Here is a 20,391-nt window from a genome sequence, read left to right as displayed (position 1 = left end):
TGCTGAAAGCTTCCAGATTCCTTATGATCTCTTTACCTTCTAAATGGAGATAAATCTCAAGAGAACTCAAGGCCAAGAATAAGGCTTGTAATTTACCCAATTTTGTCTTTTAGTTTGTCTGTGCATACAAACATAATTAAGGAGTGGCCAAAAGCCCACACAGAATGGCCCTGATAACCTGTGTATATTTTGTTTTTGTTGTATGGATGAGAACATGTTTGTTTACATCTTGTAAAGTGTATCCAAGGTCTGACTTAGCACTTTTTCAATGCCTCTAGAAGGCTATAAAATTAGTTTTAAGTTCCAGAACTTCAACATGTATTTTGATGGCATTAGGCTTTACATATTTGAAAATATATTAAAAATACGCATCACCTGAGGTACTGAGATTTAAATGCCCATTGTAAAATGAATCTATGATGACTGGATTTTAATGTAGTAATAATTATTACCATGCTAAAACACAGTATTATCAATTTTGCAGTACTAAATTTTGCGATTATGCTACCCATAATTAAACAGTAAGACTAACCTTTTTTAAAATCCTGACTATATCAAGTTTCTGCTAGAGGGTCAATGCCTTCATACAAGTGTCCTACAGGCAAAAATGCTGTCAGCTTATTTCTGAATTTTCATAATCAAAGCTACTATTTATGTATGCTGAAGGAAAAAAATTAACTGCAAAAGTATATAGCTTAAGTGCTATGTCAGAAGAGCATGGCAGGTGTTTGGAAACCAAACACAATTGGTTTCTTTCATCATTATGGAACTCACTTCTTTGTAACTCAAAAGGAATGCCAGACAAGAACCACTGTCACAGCATCTCAGAAAAATGTAACTCAATCATGAGCTAAATATATGTTCTTTTAGCTGTCAAATTTTCATGCTTATAATTAGATCTCCATGGGCAATTTTCACTTTTTCTAACAACTATATGGCCAGACAGTGCAGCTTAGTAAGAAGGTCCTGGGTACTAAAAATGTACATGACTCATATACATGTAAGTAGGTCTTAATTATCAATTTGCAAAGATTATTTCAGCAATTTTTTTCCAAGAGAAAATTCGAATTTGAGCATTTTTTCCCAGAGAAAATTCGAATTTCAGCAATCAAAACATTGTGGTTCATGGCCAAAGATAATCTTCTGTGCTTTACACAGCATACACATGTAATACACCTGGTTCTAAACAAGGTACTGTCTCCTCCTTTCAGTAACTGTTACCATTTGTTATAAATTAGGCTATTTTAGGAGAATCAGGACATAATTTAAAAAAGGATTTGTAGATAAAACTGTTTTAATTTCTAGAAGTCAAGTTCCTTTTTATTCTCACACCAGGAGGAAGAATTGGTATTTCTAGGCAGGAAGATAAAATAAATACACCAAAAACTAAACTCTTTACAATTTGTGTGATTTTCTCCATGACGTTGCATTCCTATACATGACTTCTGATAGACAGAAACATAGTGTATTTACTGTTTAGGTAAAGCACAGGAATAGATCTTACAAGATACTCCTTCAGATGGCAACCCTCTAAGTTACTTCTTGGCAAATTCTGGTGTACTGTCCTTACATCAGTTCCCAGTTGTTTTCAGACAAGAAGTACATTAGTCTTCTCTCTCTGCTGAACACCAGTGGCTTCCATAAAATGCATTCACATTTTGAACACATTTCTCTGGCATGTTTCCAGGAATACTGAAAGCCTAATGACCAACCTAACATCAATAAAACTTAAATTTCTCTTCTAAAAATCACAAGTAATGCTGAAATTGTATGTCAGATGTTGCAATGCTTTTGTTGCTGGCAGAATTTAGAATATGATAAGGGAAAAAAAAAAAGACAAGAGAAATTTGGAGTGCAAATATTCTTTGGTTTACTCATTAAAACAAAAGGACACAGCAAACAGCAAAAACACTGGCAATTAAATAAACAGCAAATTCTTTATATGCTTCCTAACAAAAAGTCTTTGGCTGTTTGAAATGTATTAACTTCATGCTTTTAAGTACATTACAGTGTCTAGAAAGTCACATTTTTTATCCCCAATGTCAAGGCAGAGAGAAGATGAGGAAGAAAAAGAAGGATAAAAGGTAGGAAGTATGAAAGGAAAAAAATATTATTTAAAATTCCATGTTTCCATTAGTTAAATAGTATATAACACAAGGATAACATTAATTTCTGTTTCTACTTTCATTGTACACAAAGCAAATTTTTCAACTTTGGTGAATTCACATCATCATACACATCAGACTAGTATATCAGATATACTGACTCACATCTTTTAGAAAAGAATTGTGACCCTTCCAACCCAAATGATTGATTCTATGATTCTACTAGCAGAATTCTAAAAACCTTAATGAATTGCACAGAGAAATCACTGTGTTTTATCTTATCATAGGCAGAGTTAAAATTCTGTACCACAAGCAGTTTCTTGGGAATGCTCTTCCCCAGTTCAGCTATTTTCCTGTAGCTTATTCCTCAAATAATCCCCATGTAGTCAAAGGAAGCAAGCACCTATGCAGGTCTATAAGGATCTCTACTTTGGAGATCCTCCCTTGCAGAGAGGAAGTTTTCAGCTCTGAGCTGGAGATGCACAAGCCTGCTGTTAAGACTCTATGTGACAGCATTACTGATTTTATTTAAAACTCAATGCTTCGTAATGGCAACACTAGGAAGCTGTTATCTGTGCAGAGAGCATAAAAGACTATAACTGAATCAAATATGTTTATTTTACAATTAAATGAAAGAAATTACAGAGTGTACCATCACCATGATAGTCTGTTACCAACATTACTGGATTCTGATAGTTTAGAATTAATTCTGTAAACCTAGGAAAGATACAGACTGTCTGACAGCATATTGTTTTGATTTGTATATCTATCTTGCAAGACCCTTACTCTACTTGAACCATTCTGTTTGATGGTCTTTATCAAGCTGTTTCCATAGGCAAAGCACAGCAAAAAAAGTCATGTGCAATTTTTCTTCCAGATGGACTGTGAATAGCAACAGATAGCGCATAGTAAGAAATCAATTAATAATGATATTTAGGAAAGATTTGTCATAATGTAAAACAAAAAAACTCTTTGCATGCTCCCTTATTCCTTCATAAATCAACAGTGTTCCATCTACATAGGCAGTCACCTCTAATGCAAGTAATTATATATTTCCCTCATCTAGCATTTTGTTGACCCCATCACAAAGTTTCTGCAAATGGATTTTATAAGGTCCAAAGGGATTGTACAAGGCAGCCAAAAATTCACAATCAGAGAAGTGATCAAACACATTGTTGATGCGTCCGTGTGACTTTGCAGTTAGGTGACGCTGAATGATTTCATGGAGCAGCTCTCTACATTCATTCAACAGTTTGGACAAAAAGTTCCTGTCAAAGGTATAATCCACCTGATGGAAACTGACCACGGTCTTAGCCAGCTGATGAACCTTCTTCTTGAATTTCTCCATCAGTGCTATTTCATCCTGATTAAATTGGTTGTTCCTGTAGAGAATTGCCAATTTGAGGACTATTTTAATGAGGTTTTTGATGATCTTCTCTGCTTCTTTTTTATTTTGTGTATATTCCTTTGTTACTCTGTAAAGCTCATCTAAAACATCACTGCTTGTATCATCAATCAAAGTAGTTGCTATTGATTTGGACACCATTTTTCCCAGAATCTTCTTCTGGGCCTGTATGGCCAGACTTTTGGAGTTGAAGACATCTGTGGCCACTAGGAGAAGAAAAAAGTGTGTAGTCAGTACTTCCAAACAGACAGTCTCTGGACAGCAAGTTCAGGAATATTTCCATATTTATACATTCACAATAATCTTTCTAAGTGCCACAAAAATAATGCAACTTTGTTGCAGGAAAAACCCCCATATTTAAATTCCTAAAACTCTCTTCTCTTTCTTTAGGTTTACATTCTTTCAGACAGTTTTACTTTTGAGAAAATACCAACTGAACTTGCTCAGAAATGGTTTAGAAGCTCTCTCTATATATGGATTGATGGAATTTCAAATTGAGGCAATAAAACTGCCCTACTTGATCAGATGAGTCACAAATCTAATCTGATTCTCACATTCATAATGAAATCTAAAACCAGGATTATTTCAATGTCATGACATATAACCACTGCTATTCAAAGATAGTTCAGTCTTTTCCTGCTTAGCATTTTACATGATCAGTGAATGCAGACCCACACATTAATTTTTTTAAGATATCTATTTTATACATATCTATAGATATCCACGCAGAAATACAAAAGAAAGACAAAAAAACATGTTCAGCAAACAACACTGAGATTCTCTGGATGGAATCTGAAGACACTGGTTTTCAGAAGAAAAGCAAGTACAGATTAACATTTCTATGTCCTATATTTTATGCAGTAAAAGCAAGACATTTATCTTCTAGGGATTGTCACAACAACTGTGAGCATTACCTTTTAAAAGTATCATTTTGTGACCAATGAAGTAGATTCTACACCACATTTCCACTTCTAAAACTATGTTTGATTGCACTAATACACCCAATGACTGGTTTGTACTTTTGTTCAAAACAACAAAAAGTTCTTGGTAAGGAGACTTCTTACCAAAAGTAAAAGACCCCAAACAATCCTTCAGAAACTTGACTTGTGAAATGTTATCACTTGTTCTGTTGTCAGCAACAATTTTTGACACTCCCTTGACAGCACTCTCTCCATTAAGACAAATGTGACTTGGTATTTTCAGGTACAACTGCCTGGGAAATGGCTGCCTTTGTGCTGCAGCTCTCCTGGAGTCTCAGACAGGGGGAAGGAAGACTACATCTGTTTACATTTACTATACATATGAAAGCTTTGCTTAGCAAACACAGGGACTGGAATTTTTTTTTTTTTTTAATGAAAACATCAACTCCACAGAATTCAGACAGTAACTCCCTGAATTTGGAAAAGGTTTCCTCTTAACTGCTGATATGTGGGCAGCTGGGTGTGTTCACATGCAGGGTGCCTCAGGGGTTCCAGCAAATAGAAGAAACTTGTCCTTCAGGACATGAAACACAAATCTGTATTTTTAATTCAAGAGTGTCTTTGAGAAACTTAATAACAAGTTCATTTTTATCATCCCATAAACCTTAGAGCAGATTTGTTTGTTACAAGTTTCAGTGCATATCAGTATTTTGTTTTGAAGCATGAAGTGTCTGATCACATTTTTAAAAATCTTTACTACAAGAGGACAAGAACCAAAAACCAAAGAAGCCCTTTTGTTAACTATCTTGGGCAAAGCACTCAAGATCACAAGACAGACACACTTCTCAACCACAAAGATACAGGAAGACATTAAAGATGCTGAGCAGTCATTTTAAACTGAAAATATTTTATTTTCTTTCTGTGTTTTTAAAGCTAAATCTGCAATGGTTACTATTAAATTAAATTAATTCGTGTTTTCCAAAGGGTGGTCAAATACTAGAACTCAACAGACAATGCTTTACAAAGATCTATGGATGAATGATAACTTTCCTTCTCTTCCAAAACACGAATATCAACTGTTATTTCATAACTTTTATTAATTAAAGTCTTCTTATTAATGCTCATGATGTCTTCTTTCTGACACTCCACACAGATATGGATGCTCCTACCAACAGCAGTTACTGTTTGGCAGTATGCTAAATATTTTACAGTTTTTCAACAAAACCCCTCTTATATTACATAATTTTGCATTTTACAAAGTACAACTCAACATGTAGTTACCTCTGCTAACCAAAACAGGAACTGCTCCATTCCAAAAGCTGCCAAACTCTTAAGGTATTTTTCTAATATCTGTCCAAGTTTTGGGGCTATCCAGCATGGCTTACTTCCTATCTGCTTTGCTCTAAGTACACCAGAAGTTAGTTTCATTTTCCTTGGGCTGTTACATTGGTTCTAATTTAATTGCTAAATATGTAAATCTCGTACTTCAGTATTTCAGCCAATCCAAAAAAGGAACTTGCTAACTCTTTGTAGTTTATAATCAGAATTTTTCCTCCTTACCCATTAAATTTTATTTCATTATTAAATTTTATTTATTTAATTAAAATTTATTTCATGGCTTGAATAAAACTCAGTTTAAGCAATAACTTTATAGAGCTTCTTCAGAATGAACATACATACTTCCTTAAATAACAGTAAAGCCATTACTTACTTGTTCATCTAATGTAATTGCAGTTTTTACTGCTGACAGCAGAAAGAGAACCAAAACACCCAAGGTGAAGACTGGCCTGTGGCGTATTTATTCTGGTAAATGCAGCACACACTTTATCGTGTGCTTTGAAACATTGTCAGAAGCTATCACAGAGAGAATATGGGGTTTTCCTATTCGCTGTAAGGGCAGGTCTTCTCAGCTACCTTTCTCTCCTGCCTGCAGTGCTTCATTTTGCTTTGGCACCTCAAATGGCAAACATACATCTCAGTGGTTTCACTTCCTCAAAGAGAGAGCTGAAAGGAAATTGCAGCGTCGAGCAAGCAGTGCAACACCGAGGGCTGTTCCTGCCAACTGGAACAATTCACAGACAGGGAGGGTGAAGGAACGTCCTGTGACTCGAGAGGACAGGTGACGTGTCAAGAAAAGGTTTTAAAACATTAACCTGGTATCTGCAAGTGGAGATGCTCATCAGTGTATCAGAAGTGCCTCACTCACAGGTTGTGCTAGGGAGGGCAATGCTCCCCATGCAAGGGCTGCCAGGCACCCCCCTTCAAACTTCTGACTGCAATTTCAGATATAAGCACGTGAAAATGCACCTTTATACAACTACTTAGGGATGACTGTATGTAGACACGTTTTGAAAGTGATTACAGTAGCTGGCCTGGATGCCTGACCACACCTCTTGTGTTGACAGGTTACATCCTTGCACTTTAAACTGAAAGTGTCATTTCTCTGGTGACCTGTGGGTAATCCCACTAATTTTAAGCAACTCACAATTTGGTTTACCTCATGACTGCTCTTGATAGCTCCAATTTCTTTCCTCTGCAGTTTTAGACTTTACTTTTTAAAAGGTTATCATCAAAAAATACCCCTTTGAAATAAATGGGATGTCATTTTATACACAAACTACTCAAATAAGCGTGATTATGTGCAGTAAAGCCACGACTCCACAGAGGAAAGTAGTCCAAGAGAAAAGGCTCTCAGAGGAAATCCTGCTTCCATTACTTTGAAATTCACTGGATCAGTCTTGGTAATAATGCAGACATCTGCAAAATCACCTAATTTATTATTAAAATGAGCAAACAAATGCTAGAGACAGTCTCCTGTGAAAGCTGTGAGCTTAGTGATTATGAAACTTTTTGACTTTCATAGCCAAGCACACAGTATATGTGTTTAACATGGTATTTTGTGTATTAAAATGAATAAATACTGGACATGTAGAATGTCCAGTATTTATTCTGGATGTGTTTTTCCCAAAATATTTTACCATACAGAGGTTTTCTTTAAGCTGTGGTGGAAGTGTAAACTTGCAGTGAAAATTTAAAATTGTGGTTAATAGACTCTCAGGAGACTGCTATAAAAGTACAAGAAGGCTCATACTTATGGCTGCAATGCTGACTTTTCCCTCACATGGAAGCTAGCACACCTCCCTCCATACTGTGGCAAATGACTATTATACTATTACCACATACCCTATGTCTCAACTTTATTTAAATTTGAAAAATAGATAGCATTTGGAAAAAACCCAACTTATTTTCTTCCACAAGACAACAGTCTATGGTAGATTCAACATCACTTGCAGCTGAGTGTATGCAATCTCATGTACATTGACAATTAATACTTTAGTCACAGAGTATTTTTAAACTTCTCATTATGAAGGAGCAGGGAAAAAAGCATCCAGCAAAAAATTACAGTGAACCATCATAAATTCCATGGTCAAGTCAAGAGATGAGCTTTCTGAGACTCACTGTGTTGACAGAACAGTCCCAAAAGAAGAGAAAATATGACTGCGAAACACTGCTCCCTGAGACCTAGTTCTCATTTTAGTGACTGGAACATCACATGCTGCACAAGTAAGGCCCAAAAATGATGACGGGTTTTAGGAACAAAACACCAACGTGGGCTTGAGAGGAGAGAGACAGCACTGACTGAGGGCTTCAGGCAGCTTCAGGCAGCATTTAAAAGATTATCACATAGCATTGAGAAATGTAGGAATGGACTTCCTGCCGGGAATCCTGTGTGGATGTGTGTGTTTGCCTCTCTACAGACTGTGTGTGAGAACTACAACTTAAAGCCTGCACATGTCATACAAACTGCATGTTCAGTCAGACTCCTGTAGTGAAAGAGCACTATTTCCCTGGAGGGAGGCAACTTGAAATCAAGTGGAATTAGCATTATTCTCTCTGAGTGTATGTGACCATGAGTCATGCACCTCCAAAATCATGAGATTGCTTAGATATGAAGGGATAAAAGAATTACTGAATTTTTTTTTTTTTTTTTTTGCCTTCTGCTTTCTGGGTCTTCACAGGTCTAACCTTGTTTTCAGGAATGACACAGGCCAGAAACATATAAATGCAGAGTATATAAATATATGAATTCACATATAAATACATTACTTCAGTACGGTAAAGCTCCAAAAGTGATAAACTACACGAGTTAGTACCAGTGAACAAACAGGTCCTGAGGTACAAAATAGGCAGAAATAGTTATAAACCAGTTACCATGGCTGGAACAATTTTCACAATGTACTTATTACATGACAATATGATTAAAAAACTTGAGTGGTAGGATACAGACTAAGAAGTCTTCAGATATGAACAAGGTAAGTTGATTTTTCTAGCTACCAAATGATATATATAGCTTCTTCTTAATAACCATTTGAGTGAGTCAGAGTTTCAAAAAGGTTTTTTAATGCTGTTTTCTTTTTTCTATTTTAAGAGGAGAGTCAGTGTTTTGATTCTTATCTCAGTGCTTCAAAGTTTCCTGGGTGAAAGGTATGCTAAAATCCTTACAATCCTTCCCAAAAGTCTTCTAGAATTCCTTCCAAAAATACAGCAGTTCCCAAATGGCCACTTCAGTATATTGGGCCAGTCTCCACATTCACAAGCATTTGTTCACTTACTGGCTTTTCAAAAGCTGATGAAAACTGAGGCTTGTACCAGCCATGCAAGACCAGAAACACTCTAAGAGCTTTCACTCTTCAACCTGCAACTTCACAGCTGGCTGAGGGCAGGACTGGGAAGACACCAGGCCAGCCACAGAGTTTACTGACAGAAGGACACAGCAGGGCACATGGTTTGGGCAAGCACCATCAGGCAGTGGAAAATCCAGACAGCAAATGGCTAAGTGCAGAAGGGGGAATGCAAAAAAAAAACCTCTAACGAGGGCCCTGTACAGTATTTGCTTCTTTCACATGCACCTCTACTTATTTAATTCATGTACATGAGGTCCTTATTGGAAGATCAAATATTTTACTTGGCACCTTGTGTTTAAAAAGAGGGATTTATATATGAATACCGATTTTAACTAGAAAACAGTTTTAACTAAAATTTTCAATGCATACAAAGCATTCTTTCCTGAGTAACATTTCCCTACAGTTCTCCTGGCAGGTAAGGTAAATTGTACTGAATTCTGTCTTCCCACAATTGCTACCAACTGAGCATACAATGAGAATATTAATTATTCAAGCAATGTGCACCTAGTTCTAGCATTCACACTGGAAGACCTTCAAAAGGAAAAACACCCCATCTGAAGCTTTATGCATGGCAAATACTGCATGAGCAGTCTTACTGGATTTGGAACTCAGCTATGAGGCTGCAAGTCACTCTGGAGCAACAGTTAATCAAGCAATTGCAGAAAAAAATATGGCTAATGAAGCATTTTTGAAAATACAGAGTATGTCTGATTTGCATACTCATACTGAAAGTGAGCACATATTCATCTGCAGAAACATGGGAAAAATAAAAGTCAGCAAACACCATTTAAAACAGCTTCTTCTCACCCAATAAAATGCTCAGTAAGTCATTGCCAATATGTTTGCAAAACATATGTGATACTGTTATATGCTTCTGGATTTTGCTATTTAATTCTAATATTAGTGTATTAAAATGTCCAAAATTTTATGAACCACAAAAGATGATCCACATTCTAGCTGCAAAAACAAAACCCAACTATTAAAAAAAACCCAAAAAATAAAATACTTTTTTGGTCAAGAGGTGAGAAGAATTGCCAAAAAATGTACCTGAAGGTTAAGGCTGGATAGTGTAGCAAGGAATTATGCTATTTCCAATAAGAATGTTGCAGAGTTTTGCAGTCCCATGGGAGCAGTCAGTGCCAACAAGTTATTCTGGTTTTACATGCTTGTGCTTCCCACAGCCAGCCTATGCATCACATGATACATATACTGTAGCTGATTTAGAAATTTTAAAAAGCCTCCTAAAAGCCATTTACCCCAAAACCTCTGCATGTATTTTAATTAGCAGTGTAGCTTTAAAAAGAAGGAAAAAAAAATAGATTAACTTCAGATGACTGCTCTCAGAATATTTCAGAATACACTGGATATTAAACCAATAAAACGACAGTCACACAGAGCAGTGTCATGAACTTAATTTGCTATTTCAGTCCTTGACCACCATTTGTTATCCTTGTTGGAATGTAACAACTGGTGCAGTGCTGTATAATATGCTGCTGTTAAATATGCAGCTTGTATATTTCAGCTGTTGGTCTTTTCAGGGCTGTATCAGGTTCCTCTATATCTACCAGGTGTCCACAGTAAATAGTAATACTGACATATCTTTTCACAGGAAATAAAGTGTATCTTCTAGCATTCCTTCCAAACAATCAAATGCAATGCAGGTAATCTATATTTTGTCCAGTCTTAGAAATACATACCAAACTGCAGCAAGGCAACAGTACCAAGCTCCCTAAGCCAAGTGACACCCTAAATTTGAAATTTAAAAAAGTGGTATCTAATTGCTCTTACAACCATCCTGGCAAAAATAATGTTTTCTCACAAAAAATGAGCCCCAAAACACTTAACTGTAGGCACAGAACCTACGTACATATAAAAAAAAGAATTCCTGACTTGAATGCAGAACAAAAACCTCAAGAGGCCAGCAGCCCTGGAGAACTTGGAATCCATTGGAGAAAATTAAAGCTGATACGTTGCAAAAATATAATGAACTGGAAGGTCCAAACAAGATGCCAATCTGGCATGAGAGGGACAGCGAACTCAATCACAAGGCATGTGTCACAACCTGGCCATCAAAATGCAAAGGGCATGTATTTGAATCACAAGTAAAGAAAGTCAAAGCAGAGGCTTCAGAGAGTTCAAAATGACACAGAAGTTTGTGAGGGATCTTACAACATCTTTGAAACTAGTTAATAATGTTTTTCCTGTATTTCTACTTCTGGCTCTCTGTTCTCCTTGTCAATCTGTAGCTACACTGTCTGTTTCTTACAGAGAGGATGGGAGTCCCTCGGTATCTGTCCTTCATTTTAATGTCTAAAATAGGCAGGATTGCTACCATTAACTTTATGTGTGTGTGTATATGGTGATACTCAGGGCTTTCAGTTCTCAGGTGTCTGGTCTGTATATTGATTTACAATATCAACACTGAAATGTAGATTATAAAGAATATACAAAATTATCCCTTCTAAGAATTTTACTTATCAGCTATCGGCTGTTATTTAGGCCTAATACACTATTGGCACTCTTAATCTCTTTTTTAATTTTTAATTTTTTATTACTATTTCTTTTTTTACTATAAAAAGGATAAATTTTATGGCATTCAGTGCATGGCTGTACAGAGAATATGTGCTTTGTCTGCCTTCCACATCAGTCACTCATGGCAGCTTCCATTATTATGGAAGACTACCACTGGTAGCTGAAATGGTCATTTTCTCTGCACACCTAACACGTTTACTTTCCTATTCCACAAGGAGCGAAATAAACCAACCCCTGAGTTTCAAGCTCTTTTCCCATTATTTAGTAGCTACATGCTGTTTCCTCTGTATCCATACTAGCACAATCTTTATCCAAACATCCAGTCGTGAAACAAGAGGTTGACTCTTTTCTCTTCTTCACTTCTCTTTTCCCTTGCTGTCAGCTCGGAACAGGCTCTCCAAGACCTAAGCACACAGTTTATCTTTCACAGGCTTTGCTTTAACTCCTCTTTGTTTCCACTAGTGCCACCCAAACCCACCTTTAAAATATTTGACTTAACAAGACCAAAACTCTCAAACATAACTTAAGACTGTCAAAACACCAATCTACCTCCCCACATATCTTAAGAGTTTGGTTTTGCTTTCACTAATGTCCTGAAGTTCTAGTGGAATATAAAACAAAAGAGAAAAATTAGGTCTTCAATATTGTTAGCAAATTAATCTTCTGTAAAATTGAATCTTTGGTTAAACAATATGTCTGACCCTGTCATTCTCTTTTACATCAGGAAGCAATACTATTTGCATACAGAACTCTGTTCTAGTGAAGCAGTAGTAATCCTATTTATTTTTAAAGATCACAAGTATATTTACTGACTAAAACCTGGACAGCCTCCAGAGATCTCTTTTCAGCCTCAATTCTTCTGTGATTTGTTAAACCTACATCTTCTTTGTAATGCTCTTCTTGGGGCAAAGCATACAAGACTTGACTGCACTGTGTTTTACAGCTGTTGTCTGCTGCAGCATTTGACAATTTAGCTTCTTTACTTTGGAGTGGCATCAAATGACATTTTCAACTAAGCAATGGACAGCACTGATCAACTATGAAAGGGCATACAACAGCAAGAAAGGTTGTTGCACCTTGAGATTTCCAAGATTATTACCCATAGTAAGGAGGAGGGAACACAAATTTGAACCAGAAGAAGGAAAGTCTTCAAGTGGTGAACAGAAACACCATCAATCTAAATTTCAAATGTTTGCACTGAAATAAAAATTTCAATACTTTCTCTTTTCCTCACCAAAATGCTGTCCTCTCCTCCCCAACTGCATGACATAGCAAGTCACAACAAAGGGATCAACATTTAACAGCAAGTTACTGATTTTGATACCAACTGCTTGTTGCAAAGAAATGTGAGTTTAAAAACATACATCCTGGACGCAATTTCTTGCATCACAGAATTTAAATCTTTAATTTCAAGCATTGAGGACAAGGCTGTGATCTTGATGAGGACATCTTACCACAAGGCACCAGAGTCAAACTTTATTCCTACCCCTTCCTGGAGTATCCGCCATTTCTGTTCGCAAATGCTCAAATTTATGATTCATTGTTTCAAGTTCCTAAAGAAGTCTACATCACTATTTCTCAGTGAGTGTTTTCAAAACAAATGTTTTTAAGTGAACAGAAACATCCATTCATTTTGTTATTTGCAAATAGTAAAAAACTGCCTTTGGAATCAGTAGCTGAAATATTCGCCGGAGTCATCTGCTCACTTCTGTTAATATTAAACCAAAATTTTATTCTTTCTGTAAATAAAATTGTCTTTGTAGAATAGTTTTGCAGAGTGGACATAGCAAATGCAAAACCATTCCTCATTAAAGCCTCGGTTTTAAAACAATGGAGTTTCTGCATTTTTCAAAGTTTTCTCCACACCTTTTTGAAGTTAATAAAATGGATGCTTGTCTGCGCATGCACTCAGTCAGTTCTTTATTAATTGCTGTATGATTGTAAATATTTTGGGACAGGGACTTGAGGGTATCACATTCTTAGAGATCCACTGAAATCATAGGGCAGCTAGCAATGCCTTAGAGAAACTTGCAATTACTGGCCTTTATAGATACATAAACTCATCTCATATGTCCCTGGATTTTCAGGTTTCAAACCTTTCAAGGATAAATGCTCTCAAATAAATGAGGTGCTTATTCCCACTTTACTGCAATTTATTCTCATTACTGCAAACTGCCAGCAGGAACAGGATTCTGCAGAGATGTGAGCTCTCTACTTCTCATTGCCTGCCAGTCAAGCACTAGAAATGAACCAAGAACTAGAAATGAACACATCAGAACTGGGACAGGGAATTAACTAATGAAACTGAGTCAAATCACCACTCAACTCAGGCAGGGAGTCTTAGGGATAAGAACAAAATTTGTGAGAAAACATCCCACAGTTATGAATGCAGAATGAATAGCTCAAAGAACAGGCCTCTCAGTTTCTCTCCTCCCTCCAAGTAAGACTGTCTCCAAATGACAATGGGTTTAAGGCTTGTGCTTTTGCTGACATGATGGTTAAAACAACCAAGATTTTGTCAGTTGTATTTTATTGCTAATCCCACTGTGGATCCTATTCTGTAGTCATGACAAAGATGCATCCACAAAACAGGAAGTCTACCAGTAAAAAACACAAGCAACTAATCAAATATAATTATGCAAGCCAAGAAAACATGAACATCTGTAACTTTCAGATTTCCCACCATTAAAAAACACATTAGTGTCAATATGTATAAGGCTATTGTTCAGATTAGTGTTACTCATTAATGCAGAATAGCCAGTTTAAGCACTCAAATTTCTTACAAACTCATAAACAGCAATTGCTACTAATAACAGTACTACTGTATCTATGATGTATCTAACCAATATGCAAACATGAAAAAATAATTTTAAATATGAAAAAAGTTAATTTTTGCTTTAAAGCCATTATGAAATAGATTAAACTGTTTTAGCCTACTACTTTTATTGAGTATGGAAAAATGAAAACCAGAAATTGTTTCATGAAATAGCATCAAAACCTTTCTCTTCATGAAGATGTGAAACCTTTCTCTTCAAGAAAATGTGGTTTTACCACATTTTGTAGTCTAACTGTAGCAAAAATTCATTCCAGAAGTTTGAAATAACACCTGCAATATAGTTTTCATTTGCTTTATTTATTATTAGAGGGATGCTAAATGACTGAGCAGAGGGGGGATGCATTTCGCATCTCAAAAAGCAGCATTTAAGAACCCTTCTGAAACGGTAATATTTAATGGATGATTTGACCAAATAATAAATCAATACTGATAAAAGAAATGTTGCGTATTTTTGGATAAAAACTGCAAATTACAATTATGTTACAGCCTTACATTTTCCTTAAGCTACTCCTGGCTAATGTATAACAAAAGAATCATTATTCTTAGAAGCAATTAATTTAGCCTGTTACTTCACTTGGAAGTAGTACTGGTAAAGACTACAGCTTTACCAAATACACGTGCAAGGTCCTTCCCTTACCCAGATGCTTCTTTTGATTCTGCAGAGATTCACTGACTTTTGCTCCTGGTCTCTAACCTCTGTCTCACTTGTGGCAATCCATTGTTTGCAAAGTCCCCAAGGAAAACAACCCAAAGATGTAAGTACCATAATACAGCAAATGCTATAATCACAGATAATTGAAAGGAAGACTGGGAAACTAAGTCTCCAGTACAACAAACAATTTCAGAAGATGAAATGGTTCTTCTTGTAGAACTTGAAACCAAAATACTTTCTTCCCTTATATGGAATACTGTGAACAGCATTGGGCTCCCCAATATCTCCCCAAAAAAAAGGAGCTGACAAACTGAAGCAGGTTCTACAGGCTGTCACCAGCATGGTTAGGGAGCTAGGGCACCTGATACCAAAGATATCTTGAGAGTGTTTGAGAGTTTTGATCAAAATAACAGTGGACCTTACCAACATGTGCAATTTGTTACTGAATAGTTACAGAGTAGGCAGAGCCAGGCTCTTTTTGAGGAGGCACAGCAAAAAAGAGGGCAAGAAACACAAGCAGCATCAAGGAGAAGTCTCATTTGGAATGATATAACATGCACAGCCAAATAATGAAGCACAAGAAAAGTGGTTGCTAGAGAAGTGGTGAAATTACCACTCTCAAAGACACTATGAATGCAACTGGAAAAAGCCTGAGCAACCTCATCTAACTTTGATTTTGGATCCAACTTTAAAGTTGGCTCTACCTCCAGTGAAAGGTTGTGCCCAGTGACCTCTAGAAATTCCCTAGAGCCTCAGTTAATCTATGATTCTCTCTATCAACCAGATAGCTCAAGGGACTGTATCTTATTTCAAACGAAGCATGTGAACCTTGCAGTCCATTCTGGATTAAAAGATTTGATTGCATAAGTATAATTATATTAATGGAATTTTCTCAAAGCAATCTAGCATTCAACCCTACGATCACAGCTAAATGATTAACCTGTTAGATTTCAGTGATTCGCTGAAGTAATCTATCAGCTACAGCCCATGTTTATCCCATGGCCTGTGCTCAAATGACCACCTAGCTTCCTCATCTGATCCAGCTGCACAGATTAATAAATATATGAGGTACAAAGTGTCCTGCAGAAAACAACTACTGCATATGGACTTCCAAATGTGTTATACAACAAAAAAACATCAGTTCAACTAATTAAATTCTGAGCCTGTAGGAAAAGCAATCAGAGTGGCCATATGATCCACTCACAAACAGGTTATCTCAAAGATGACCCTGATGTAGCCAGGAAAATAAAAACCACCATTCTTTCAGTTTTGAAGGAGAGAGGTGCAGAGCTTCTTACAGAGTCTTATGGCTTAACAACCTGAAGTCAGTGCTCCTACTGATGGATTCAAGGGCCCATGTGAATGAAGCCGCAGCAGCTGTGCTACAAACCATGGCAGTTTTTGTCCTCACAGACCTTTATTTCCTGCATCTTGCTATATTAAATGTACTGCTGCTCAAACTGTAGAGGAATTTCTCATGGAACAAGGGCATGATATCTTTGATGGTATTTCTTTGCAGGAGCTGGACAACCCTGGCCTGCAGATTACAGAGATACTTCAGTTAATTTAGAAGTATTTAGGACATCCTTGAGAAGACAATAAGCTTTGTACAAATACAATAGTCAATGCTGGATGCTGAAAACTGTCACGTACTATAACCTGATCAGACACTTGTAGTGTAACAGCCAATCAATAAGTGACTTGTATATGTAATTATATTATGTTAGCTAATGAATGTTAATTAGCTATTGTATTATGTAAGGCAATGAGGTATAAAATATGGATAAATTAGACAATAAAGGAGGATGACATCTAGCCATATTGGTTTGAGTGTCATTACTCTGGCTGGCTCTCCGTGGGACCCTCTTCACAAATGACACAAAAAAAAACATCTACCAGTTCTTGTGTACTGTACTCTTACTCCCCCAAATTTCCCATTGCTTCTTCTCCATTAAGGTTTTAGCCTCTTTGTTTTCCTTTTGCCCTGCTATTTGTACCTCTGACAATGCTTTCCTCATGCATATGTGATATGGTTTTACAGCACCTGGTTAGTAATAATTCTTTCTAAACTCTCACAAGCTTATTTTCTTTGTTGCTTCTTTCCTAGAAGGAAATACTAGAGGGATACTTTTTTTCTTACCACTCTGTCCTATTAATAATTCCAATTAACTATAGAAGGGAATGCACAAAAGGCCAAATTGTCAAGAATTGCTATGATTTACAAAGCTGTGTACATGATATGCATAGCCAGCTATCTTTTCATTCTCTTCATCAACAGTAAGAAAGTTATCTGTGAGATAAAAAAAAAGTTCTGAAATTGAGAAATTGAGTAATTAACATCTCTAACACATCCACTGGGGCCAGATGATTCTTCCTGCTTCTGAACTAAACTGTCCAGACTACTACAACAAAAGGCCCCTGTTTCACTGGCCCTAATGTTTTATGAAGATTATTATTTTGATAAGGGAGGCTAAGCAAGAGCAGGTGAAACAAAGGAAACCCACATTTTTTAGTCTTTTGGGTGAGAGCAGAAGGCGATTCAAATCTGTGGGGTTAAGTACTAATTCTGTGCTCTACTGCTACAGTGTGGATTTCCCCATTCATTGGCATAAAATAAAAAATAGTTCTAACAAATGCTAGTTTTGGAATTAGTGGGATGGGGAACGATATATTACAGATTCTTACTGATGGAGCAAGTGTACTGCAGGAGCACAAGAGCAGTTTATTTGTTGTCCAGAACACAATTCTAGCTTGGAAAACATTCACACGTGAGAGGTGACTGCAAAATGTCAAAGCAAACCCAGGACTACTTACAGGAGGGAGTACTAACTTCTTGAAACAGTGACTGCTCTGTGATTTTATAACCCCTGTGTTGTTCTGAGCTCTAAAAGGAACAAAACAGGTGAGCTCATTCTTCAGTAATCTCATTTGGATTTAAAAAAAGGTAATCATGTCTAAAAAAATCTCCAAGCACTTGTAGGAATGCAGTGATCTCTCTGTCTCCTGAAATGTGTTATTCAAAATTCAGTATGAAAAAGGTGCAATGCAGGCTTTCACTTGTGTCCGAGTTTGCAACAAAATATGCATTGTTTTACAGGCTATGTATTACAGTCACTCTGATATCTATTGCTATTTTACTTTTCCTTTTAGATATTAGACTTCTCCCTTGTTATTTTTTAAATATACTGCATAAAACATGTAGAATGAGGCTGAAATTCTCCAGAGCTTTACATAAATTGCTATTTCCCTCTATCGAAGAAATGCATTCACATCACAATAATCTTGATTGATATTGCCATGTATTTTAAAAGGTGCACTCATGATACGCAGTTTTAACACGACAGCACTAATAACATTCCCTTCAGATCTCAAAAAGGGTTTCTGCCAAATCAAAGCCTGAAACCATTTACCTTCCATGGTAGGTGACATGCCACCAATCAACGCCAGAATGAAATTATGCCATTCAGTTAAATGCTATGGTCTTCTTATGGACTTTAACACACAATTTGTTTCATCTGGGGTGAAAGCAATGAAAACAAGAAAATGTGACAGGGTTATTTATATCATGACAGTTGCTGGAATCTGTAAATGCAGTACAGATTGATGCCATAAAGACACATGCACACATTTACCACAGCATTGTGGGATACAGACGAATACAAAGATCGTTCTGAAGTTACTGAGCAGCGTGGCAGGAGGAAAAAAAACCTGTTTCATGTTACCATTCTAATAAGGACCATGAAGACATCAAAGGCAGAAGATGAAAACCCCACATACACTGCTGCATACCCTATATCCAGCAATTAGTGTAATATGCACCAGCGTAATAGCTGTCTTCTAACCATGTTTTTTTAGTCTCTGTTCCTGCTAAAAAAATTAGATTTTACTTGGGGTCAAATGCTCTACATTTATTTGATTAATTACAAAAAAGAAAATCTTTAGGAGTTAGCCATTCAAAATATACCTTGATTTTGGGTTTCATTGCAACAGTGGATATAGTTCATTTTCACAGTAGTAAAGCCTACACACTTGGACCTTGTTATGTAGATTTTTAAAAATAATCCACACTAAGCCTACTTTTACAGACATCCCAATGTTCTCCAACTACTGCAATTCCCTTGTATAACGCAGATGAAAGTGACATATTGCTCACTTCAGCATCAGATCATTGGCAGAACATACACAATGTTCAATGTTATTACTGCACCCTCAACTCTCTTTTTCACTGAGGCTGATCTTCCAACACATGGGAGTCATGCCTGGAAGCTGCAACTGAACTTCAGAGCTCCTCGCAGACCCCTTTACTAGCTCCTGGCCATTTGAGAACCTCTGCATTAAGGAAAACAAAAAAATCTGCCTATGCTTACAAACATGATTAAACCAATATTTCTCATGTAGCCTTCTCCTTCTTTCACTTTTTACCTTGTAGCAGATTAGCCACTATACCCTTCATCACTAGTGTTGGCCTTGAAATGTACAGAATCTGGTAAAATGCCTGTTCTATAACTGTCCAATTGTACCTTCTACTCCTTCCATAATCAGTAGTTACCTCCTGATTCCCTAGGTGGACCATATAGTTTGTGGATAAATCAGAATTTCTTTTTTAGAGTGGCATTTAGTCTTGCACCGAAAGGAAAAATCAACAGCCTCCCCTTTGGTAAACCACTTAAAAATTATATATCCTCAGTGTCAAAAGACTTAGACACACAGTCAGTTTGAATTTGTGAAGCAACCATTTTCTTTATGCAAAAAAACAAAGCTTCTCCATGAAACAGAGCTTGTTGAAAAACTCTGACTATTTTATTCTACATACACTGGATCACTACCAATACAGTATTTGACTGCATTTTTCAGTATTTTATTCTTCCATAAATGTTCAATCAGACTAAGCAATGTGACAGCTGCATTTCTACATTTTTACCTGTTAATCCCAGTTGTTATTCACATACAAACTTTACTCATGCATTTTCTAAATTGTTATTTTAAAGATGTGAATATATTACCAGGGATACGTTTACAGACTGACTGAAAAACCTTCTCAGTGACATCTGTATCTCATCTTCCCACAGTGGTTACTGTTTCATTATCCATTCTAACACATTAAGAACAAAGAACAGAAAAACCCAAATATTCCCCAAGTTAAAAATAAGTAATCAAAAAGCTACCTTTTTTTTCTCCTGTCTCAGACACCTGCTTCAAATGCTTTTTTTCAGCATTAAAATCCTGGCACCTCAAATTGTTTATCAAGAAATGCAA

General features: G+C 36.5%; 1 protein-coding gene across 6 annotated transcripts in view; it reads right to left on the bottom strand.

The window, feature by feature from the left end:
- Positions 1–1,846: 1,846 nt before the first annotated feature.
- TNFAIP8 (TNF alpha induced protein 8) overlaps positions 1,847–20,391 on the bottom strand; it is a 35,733-nt gene continuing 17,188 nt past the window's right edge. For 5 of the 6 annotated variants that reach the window (XM_068177327.1, XM_068177324.1, XM_068177325.1 and 2 more), the window contains exon 2: positions 1,847–3,716. In XM_068177327.1, the coding sequence (XP_068033428.1) occupies positions 3,151–3,651 (501 nt within the window). In that variant the 5' untranslated portion in view covers positions 3,652–3,716 and the 3' untranslated portion in view covers positions 1,847–3,150. Of the gene's footprint in view, positions 3,717–6,141; positions 7,125–20,391 lie in introns of those variants that run through there. The other variant, XM_068177323.1, reaches the window with a different exon arrangement.

The sequence above is a fragment of the Anomalospiza imberbis genome, chromosome Z, assembly GCF_031753505.1.
Source record: "Anomalospiza imberbis isolate Cuckoo-Finch-1a 21T00152 chromosome Z, ASM3175350v1, whole genome shotgun sequence".
Classification (NCBI taxonomy): domain Eukaryota; kingdom Metazoa; phylum Chordata; class Aves; order Passeriformes; family Viduidae; genus Anomalospiza; species Anomalospiza imberbis.
The sequence above is the reverse complement of the archived record's forward strand: the minus strand, read 5'-3'. Positions and strand labels throughout refer to the sequence as shown.